The 10209-nt window shown below is 29.3% G+C and overlaps 1 protein-coding gene across 1 annotated transcript; it reads left to right on the top strand.

Moving 5' to 3' along the window:
- On the top strand, positions 5343–9577 carry LOC109346995 (4-coumarate--CoA ligase 1-like). The gene is made up of 5 exons (XM_019586737.1): positions 5343–6363; positions 7062–7260; positions 8717–8930; positions 9011–9113; positions 9446–9577. Exons 1-5 carry the CDS (start codon positions 5365–5367, stop codon positions 9563–9565), a joined length of 1635 nt encoding a protein of 544 aa, XP_019442282.1. The 5' UTR covers positions 5343–5364; the 3' UTR covers positions 9566–9577.

Genomic DNA, 10209 nt, shown 5'->3' with positions numbered 1-10209 from the left:
ACAACTATTCTTATTATAGTTTTCCATAGATTAAAAATATATTAGATAATCTAAATTTTAGTGAAATATATTTAAATAAAACACACACTAAACATATACTAATATATCTTATTGTGAAAACATAAATATTAGTTAGACTAAATAGTAGTATGTTGTAAATCATCAAATAAAAAATTTAACTCTATCCTACACATGAACCCAAAGAACAATAGTTACTCAAATCATTAAAAAATGTAATGTGTCATTATTTCAAATTAGTTTAAAAAAAAAATCATTTAACAAAAGGGATTCAAATAATTGTTGTAATATCAAATATTGTTACGAGCTATTCAATTAATTTCCTTATACGTTTTTAAAAATTAATACCAATTTATTTCCTTATTATATATTTGAACACTAATGATATGATGATTTTGAATGACCAAGTTTTATGATACTAATTTTAGTACTTTATGATTTCACAACTTCTTTTGTTACAATTTTTTATATATCAAAATTATATAAGATAATCTAAATTTTATTAAAATATAGTTAATTAAAACACACATACTAAACATATACTACTTTATCTTACGTGGGGAAAACATAAATGTTAGTTAGATTAAAAAGTAGTATATTGTAAAACAGCAGGAAAAAAATAAATCTAACTTTATCCTAAACATGAACACAAAGAATAATAGTTTTTGAAATCATTATAAACAAATTTATATGCATCCACGAAGTTAACGGATCCTAACATGAACTTCCATATGAATATATCATCGGACAAATTGCCCACAAATGGCATAACCATGTCAATAATGGTGGAGTTATAAAGAAATCGCGAAGTGACTTGGTGAAGTTATAAAAAAACATGGGCTATGAAGAGTGATTTTTGGAGTCTTTTATATTGGTAACTTATTACGTAATAATGAGTTATTATGTTCAATTGAAATAAATGGTAAATGAAATTTTCCACGTTATGTGTGAGACTGTACACTAAGTGGTAGCGAGATTTTAGAGAGAAATTTTGCATGAGGTGTTGACATATGTCCCTAACTGATATAGCAGTAGAGGTTACATGTGCATTCGCACGAGACAATATCAATGTTTTTGGACAACAAAATTAGATTTTTTTCTGCAAAGCTCCCTACATCACCTGGAGATAAATGATTGCATCATATTGGTTGTTCAAAGTAAAATCAGAAAGATGGGTTTGTTAAACAACAACATAAACAATGAAAAATGGCAATGATTGGAAAGATTTAGAACATTAATCTACACATGCTCCACAATGAACCAATACATTAGCGGCAAATCCATCAAAATGTAATAAAAACAAAGATGGCAGGGAAGATTAAAAACATTGTTCTACACACATGCTCGACTATGAACCAACACATTAGCAATGAATCCATAGAAAATGAAGAGAAAGAAATGAATGTGAATAAAGGGTTAAGAAACAAAGGGGCAGAGAAATGAAAGGAAGAGAAAGAGAAGGAAGTGAAACGTATGTGTAGTGATGCGAGTGTCCAAGAGGAATAGTGAAAGAAGTTTTTTCTTATATAGTTAATAGATTTTTTTTATACTTATTTTTTATTGAAAAAATATTTTTATTATTAATCGTTGCCAATTATTAATTTAATTAAAAGTGTTTTTAATATTAACTTAGGAATAATCGAATAAATAGAAGTGTCGTAACACGACCATTCAAAAATAATATGAGGACAAGAAGCGTTATCGTGACCCTCTTACATATTTGATTAATCCCAAAAAAGTTACATATTTAATTAATTACTATAATAAAAATTCCCTAATGAACATATTTCCTAAAGCAATAAATTTTATTAAACTAATTATTGTAATAATTTCAATTATTTTAATTTTTATTAATTTTTATTTAATTACAAAAATGGTTTTTTAATTAGTTGTTAATAAAGGGATTATCATCCTTTTTGTTATTCTTATTAATTTTTATTACTTATATTCCAAAAAGTACTTAATATTTTTTATTTACTTTTTTAAAAAGTATTTTTTTTGTTATTAAATATAGGTATTACCAAAATATTGAAATAGATTGGAAAGGAATAGAAAAGTAGATCTACATAACTGAATGTGGGACCCTTGATGCAGGAATTACCACCAACATATCACGCGTACTGGTTGGCACAAGCTACACCTGGAAAGACACCATGTGGACGATCCTTGTTGGTTGGAATGATGGGAGCTTCACGCTTGAAATGCATATCAGGTGGGAAGCATAGATCCTCTTTGGTTGCATCCACACGTTGGGGGTTGCACTCACCTCGGAGTTGCAAATTGATTGGTTGGAGTAGTTGGAGCACAACGTTTGAAATACGCTCGACTATAAGGAGTTGAATGCTAGTAGGGAGAGCGATGACTCACTATGGATGCATCTACATAAGGAGAGCTATACTCGCCTTAGTGTTAGGGATGACAACATGCACGGGCGGGCATGGTAGTAGCTACCCGTTACCCGTTTTAAAATAGGAGACTATTACCCATAACTGCCTGTACCCGTATGAGTAATAGTGTGTGAGTTTTCGCGGATATTTCTAGGTTCCCGTGGGTTTCCTACATTATCAATAAATTTCTAACTTCTTACTTATATTATGTTTCAAATTAGATAAAACTTAATTATTTGTGTTCTTTTTGATTGAAATTTGGCAAAAATGTTAAATCTATTGGAGTTTCCTATTTGTGTGATTTACTGTTCTCATTTCCTTAACAAAAAATATATATATTTATTTGCAATAATGTGTGTTTCTACATAGGTAATAACATTTGTAGGGTGTTTCACCACTAAATTCAATAAAAGATGTAACCAAGGTAAAAAAATGTAAAAAAAAGTAAAAGGAAAAGATGTACATAGTGTAATGAAGGTCAGGATAATATACTCTTTATTTTAACTAAATATAATATATTAATCACATAAATAATGGGTACTCGCAGGCACGAGTACCATAATACCTATATATGCCCGTATGTATTATGTGTATTATTAAAAACTCGTTTATAAAACTCACAGTACTCGTTTGTGACCCGTACCCGTACGGGTTTTACTCATGGGTACGAGTTTTTTTGCCATCCATACTCAGTGTCGCGATCTTATTGGTTTTGGTTGTAGGACCAATTGAAAGGCTGACTATAGTGCCATGCAGAACGCCGTGAGTGGTCAGTAGAGGGTCACATGGTTCCAGAAATGCACTTGACCTTTGTGAATCAAAATTTTATGATATCTCATTCTCTTTGGCTTATGTGCACAACATTTGCTTCTTGGTAGGAATGGCAACGGGCGGATCGAGACTGGGTTTGTGCATACCGAAACTCGAATCCAAAATTCAAAACCCGAATCCTAACTTGAACTCAATGAGATTGAAAATAAAGATATTATCCCCGAACAAGTCGGATTTCGGGTAACCCGAACCCGATAAAAACCCCAAAAATAATAAATGAACTAAGGAAAGAAGGATATCATTTTTGTTTCATTTTTCTGTAGCATTTCTATTTTCTCTTGTATTATTTCATTTCTTTTATGTTTGAAGAGTCAATAATATGTAAAGTAAAATTAGAAATTAAAAACAATGAACACGTAATAAAACATTTAATTTTAAATTGAATTATATTACTTCAGGGGTGGGTTCGGGGTAGGGTCTTTGTGCTACCAAACCCAAACCTGAAAATTAAACCTGGATAAAACACGAACCCAATCACATCGAGTTTCCCTTTAAATTCGGGTTGGATTTGGGCGAGCACCCATGGGTTTAGTTTTCATTGTCATCCTTACTTCTTGGAATTTTTTCGGAAGGAGATTTCTATGTGCACCTATCCTTCTTTCTTTATATTGATAAAGTTTTCACATGTTAAATGAAATAGTATCTCCTTATTAAATTATTGAAGAGAGTTAAGGCTAATTATTCTCTTAACCATAAATCAGATTTTTTTATTTTGTAGATTTTTTTAGCATTTGATTTCTCCTATTATTTTTTGTACTACCGATGGTTACTGAGATATTTCAACATATGTTTTATAAATAAAAAAACAACTCATAATTTATATAATCAATTCATATTTCAAAACATTATCATATCCTTAATAATAAAATCCCAATTTAAAAATAATCATAAATTCAAATATTCGAATTGAGTAATTTTGGGCTTTAAGACATCTAAAAATGCATTTTTGCTCTATTGTAATACCCAAAAGAGGGTGCAATATAATTATTTGACCTTTTAAAATGTGTAGTTAGAAATCTCTTTTTGAGGTAGAAAATTAAGTAGCGACTCTATAAAATCTCAAAATTATTGCATTACTTATGAATATGTAAAAGTCAGTCATTTGAGTTTTTTTAAAATCACAACAAAAAAATTGAGTGCACTTTTATTTTTATTTTATTTGGGAAAATAAAAATTAAGAGAGTTTGTCGATCTCTTAAAAATGGGATGTCTCTTAATAAAAAGGCTAATATGTGAACTTTAATTCATAAGTCATTTTCAAATTTCATATAAATGTAAAAATAAAAATTAGATTTGTTTTGTATCATTATGGAGTCAATAAATGCATATTAAGCAATATTTTTATTATTCTTTTGGTTTTGCTTGAAAATTAAAACTTAAGACAAATCTTTATTTAAAAATGGTATTACCATCAATGCTCAATTAGGAGATTTTTTTTTATTAGAATGAGGCATTTAGAATTAATGCTAAAATTTTATAAATCAAGGACTCCTTTATTTATTTATTTTATTTTTTATGGCTAAAATTCGTATGTTTATTTTTTGAAGAAATTATTAATATGGAAAATTGAGTTTTTGCCTTTTTTGGACCAAACAAAAATAAGTGTCCATAGTAAGTTTTTATTAGTGTGATATATTAATTATTTAAAATTCAATAAGTTTATTAACTAAATTCTTAATTTTAATTATATATTAATAATTATTATAGTATTTAGAAAAATATTATAATATTATGTTAGATTTAAACGAACTACAATAAAATAATATATCAGTCTAATATTTATACACCAATGATATAAATATTTTTTCACTATTAATGCATAATCATTCATTTATTTGTATTAATTTTATTTCAGAATTAATAATAATAAAATATAATTAATGAATAATACAATAATAATAATAATATAAAAATATCATTCACAACAAAAGCAATAGCTAATTGACCAATTTGACAAATTCCACAAATAAAATAACAAAACTTTAATTCCACAAATAAAATAACAAAACTTTAATTCCACATCCTCCTATATTTATATAAGAGAGAGTTTGTCCTTCTTCAAAACCTCCTCATCTTTTATTCCTAAACCTTTCAACAATCCAAAAACAATAACAAAAGAAACACAAAAATGGAACCCACACATGATGAACATGAAGAGTTCATTTTCCGTTCCAAACTCCCTGACATCTACATCCCAACACACCTCCCATTACACACTTACCTCTTCGAAAACCTATCCCAGTTCAAAGACCGTCCATGCCTCATCGACGGCAACACCGGCGAGACTTTCACTTACGCCGACGTGGAACTCACCGCCCGCAAAGTCGCCGCCGGTCTCAACAATATTGGCATCAAACAATATGACGTCATCCTGGTCCTTCTCCATAATTGTCCTCAATTCGTGTTCGCTTTCCTCGGTGCTTCTTACCGTGGCGCCATCGTCACCCCCGGAAATCCCTTATATACATCGGCTGAAGTTGCGAAACAGGCCATCGCGTCAAATGCCAAGCTCATCATAACACAATCCTCATGCGTCGAAAAAGTAAAGGATTTCGCTAGAGAAAACGGTATCAAAGTGATGTGTATTGACACACCACCAGAGGGCGATTACTTGAGCTTCTCTGAGTTGATCACCTCTAATGAGAGTGATATCCCCACAATAGAAATATCCCAGGACGACGTTTTTGCACTACCTTATTCTTCTGGCACGACGGGGAAACCAAAAGGGGTGATGCTAACACACAAAGGGTTAGTCACAACCGTGGCACAACAAGTTGATGGAGAAAACCCGAATGTTTATTTACACAGCAAAGACGTGATCCTATGTGTGTTACCACTCTATCACATTTTTGCAATTAACTCTGCTTTGCTCTGTGGACTTAGAGTTGGTGCTGCAATTTTAATCATGCCAAGGTTTGAGATCATTAAGGTGTTACAGTTGGTTCAAAAACATAAGGTGACTTTTGCACCATTTGTGCCTCCTATCATTTTGGCAATAGCAAAAAATCCTGAAGTGGAACGATACGACTTGTCGTCGATTAGAATGATTATGTCTGGTGCAGCTCCTTTGGGAAAGGAACTTGTGGAAGCTTTTAGTGCTAAGCTTCCCAACGTCACACTTGGACAGGTAGCTTCAGTATCTTATTCGACTTTATTAATCATTAAAAAATAATTTCCATCTTTTATTGATTAAATGTGCACCATTATTTTATATTAGGTAATATTAGTTTTACAGTCAAAATTAAATAATATTATTTTTATCCATAAAACAATTAAACATGAAAATAAGTTTTTGTTATGAGTAAAATTTGAATCTACATTCTCTTCCATTTTATTCTTTAAACTCTTCATGACAATATTTTTATGGCAACGGACAATTTTTTTTGGGTGTTTTATCTTAAAGAAATAGAGAAATTGTACTTTTTATTCAAAAGTTGTATTGACGTGGTGTATTTAATAAACTTATATAAAACAATTATATAATAAATTTATATGTTTCTTGCATTCTAAATTAGAAAGGTTATCTTTTTCCATTTCCACTCACTTTTTTTAACTTTACTTCCTTTAAAAAAAGATTATTCAAATCAATAGCATTATTCTCTGTGTAACATTTAGAACTAAATGAACTAGAAGAATTAAAAAAAAACACTTAAATAAATGTATGAAAGCATTAGAAACCAGTAAATTGGGCGTGTTCTCCCAAAAGAACACCATGCATGAAAACAGTATTCAGGATGAAAAAAGAAGAAACATGAAAATGAATATAAGTTAAGAGTTGAAACTATAAGAAGTTAAGGCTAACATGATTGACTGTTACACATGCAGGGTTATGGAATGACCGAAGCGGGACCAGTGCTCTCGATGTCCTTAGCGTTTGCAAAGGAACCATTTGAGGCGAAATCAGGTTCATGCGGGACTGTCATAAGAAATGCGGAGATGAAGATTATTGACCCTGATACAGGTACTTCGCTTCCCAGGAATAAAGCTGGTGAGATTTGCATTAGAGGCAACCAGATCATGAAAGGTGCATAATTTTTTGCCTATTAACTTTTTGTTCCATACAATATTTTTTTATTTTAAAAAGGAGATTATTGTATAATTACTATTAAAAAATTTAAATGGTAAATAATATGTTAATGATTTAAAATATTTAAATGGTGAATGATGTGAAAACTTACACTCTCCAACCATAAATATATTTTTTTAACAAGAGAAGTGTTAACATGTCATATTTAATTCAATGAGTACCTCTTTACTTACTGAGCATCACTTAATAGGAAAATGTGTTTCATAATAGGAAACAAAGATCTCTCGATCCTCTTTCATATATTATTTAGATAAATGATAATGAAAAGAATATAATAATAATAGATATTTAAAATTATTGATTGACATGTCATAACTTTATTAGTAGATAATATTATATGAAACATGATATAAGATTAATTTGTTCTGTACTAGGTAACCTATTTATATAGAAGTTGCTTTGTTGATAGTTGTTATGGTTTATTGATATTAGCAAATATGGCACATAAATTTTTAATGATTATCCATTTATAAAGTATGTAGATCAATATAAACACAATGCAAGACATTGAAATTAACATTGCAAAGTGATCTTTGTCACAGGTAGTGAGCCATTTTTAAATCATTTCTCATATTTCAATTTCATCGATTTTTGTAATTTTAAATTAATTATATGAAACCTTAACTTTTTTATATTTTATTTGAATTAGAAGAATCGATTTCATTAAAATTGTACATGTTCATTGATCAACTAGTAGAGGCTGGTGCCATTTAAACAATGTCATCAGTATGATTATGCACTTATTTTAAATATTAGCAAGAAAAGTTTTTATTACCCATAATTTATTTTAAAATAAAATAGATTTAATCAAACTAACAAAATGGGTTGAAAGTTTATAACATATATAAAATCTCATAAAAATCTGTTTAATAATCCCTTATATACATCAATGTTTTATATATCTATGAAATATATGAAAATTGAAACCACCTTATTATATATATATATATATATTTAGATAATATTTAATTATTAATCAATAAATCAACATAATTCATACTAATAGTTTATATAATTTAACTTCATAATAATATTAATATGCTCGGGTAAAATCATCCCCACAAAGGATAGTAATGGGGTCAGAGCAAAAAAATAAAATATTTCATACCATTCAAAAGTTTCCTATTCCCTAGCAAAGTAGTAAACAATGGAGTAATTATAGGATTAGAATAATATGTATATACTAATAGTATAAAGATAATTTATATGTTATTATTGTAACACTCACCATTAATACTTAATTATTAATGACTTTTCAACATAAATAATACAAATAATAAATCATAGATAATTTACTGAATAAATTTGTATGTTATAGTATATATATTGCATTTCTTCTATAACATCAATCTTATAATAGTGGTAATTAATTAGTGGTGCCACCCTTGGGTAGGTTACCTAAACAACCCGGATGCCACAAAAATAAGCATAGACGAAGGTGGATGGTTGCACTCGGGAGATATTGGTTATATTGCTGATAATGGTGAACTTTTCGTTGTTGATCGATTAAAGGAGATAATCAAATACAAAGGATATCAAGTGGCTCCTGCTGAGCTTGAAGACATGTTGATTTCCCATCCAGACATTTTCGACACTGCTGTTGTATCGTAAGTTATATACCTAACAAATATCTAGTTTGGTCCTCAATTTTTTATTTTTAATGGATTCTAATCATCATTGGTTTCAGCATGAAAGATGAGGATGGAGAGGAGGTTCCAGTTGCATATGTTGTAAGGTCAAATGGTTCTGAGATCTTGGAGGATGAAATCAAGCAATATATCTCAAAGCAGGTAATTCTTTTGGTTCTTTCACCATCCAAATTAAATCATAATAATATGAATATTAGATCTGATATAATAAGTATACATATTTATACACAGTTAATACATATATATCATTCATCTGTATTATTTATATTTTATTTAAGAGTATAATACATATTTTTTAAAGAGTCAATAGTAATTAGATATGAATGATGAATGATACAATGACATTGTATAAAACTTATATACTGTGGCTACATATATTTTTTTTTTCTCTCTAATAATTGTATATTTGATGTTCTTATGCTATGGATCAATTTGGATACTAAGTTTTACTGCTTTACATATATTTGTGGCAGGTTGTGTTTTATAAAAGAATCAAAAGGGTTTTCTTTGTGGACTCAATTCCAAAGGCATCCTCAGGCAAGATTTTGAGGAAAGAGCTCAGAGCAAGGCTTGCAGCAGGTCCTATAGCTTAGGCTCAATCTGAAGTCTATATTGACAGGATCCACTGACAAATAAATATGAAACTATCAAAGCCCAAATTTGAAGGGGTCTATTATATAAATTAATAAGATAACAACTACTCGGTAGTTTTTTATTCTATCTTTAATTTGATATCCAATGGCTCAAACGAAAAATGAAAAAATAATAATAAGGGTATAATAGCCTTCTTCTTCTTCTTATTATTACTTCTCTCACCTAAGTCATTTCAACGTGAAAAATGAAAAATCAGAATAATGGTTTTGGGGTTCAAATCACGTTTCGAAGTAATAGATGAGAATAAACAGTACATTAATTTGTTTTAAGAGAATAAAATATTTCTTAATATCAGTGTTATAAAATTCGGCTAGAACAGGCTGGTTCAACCTTGAATCGGACATCTAGTCGATTTGAGCCTCTAATCTAACTGGTTTTGTATCAAATCGGGTTGATCCAGTTAATTTAAACCTAAAACTAGTGACACGGGTGGTCAAACCGATTGGACTGGTCGAGTCAATCAAAAAATATTTTTTAAAAAATAACTAATTAATGTAGTGAAAAACAAGTACTTTTAACTTATTTGTAGTCATGTTTGTCATTTGTTAGTTTACATTTTAACAAAAATATTGTTGTTTAAATA

This window comes from Lupinus angustifolius, chromosome LG01, assembly GCF_001865875.1.
Source record: "Lupinus angustifolius cultivar Tanjil chromosome LG01, LupAngTanjil_v1.0, whole genome shotgun sequence".
NCBI classification, from domain to species: Eukaryota; Viridiplantae; Streptophyta; class Magnoliopsida; order Fabales; family Fabaceae; genus Lupinus; species Lupinus angustifolius.
This window is presented reverse-complemented; position numbering and strand designations above follow the sequence as displayed.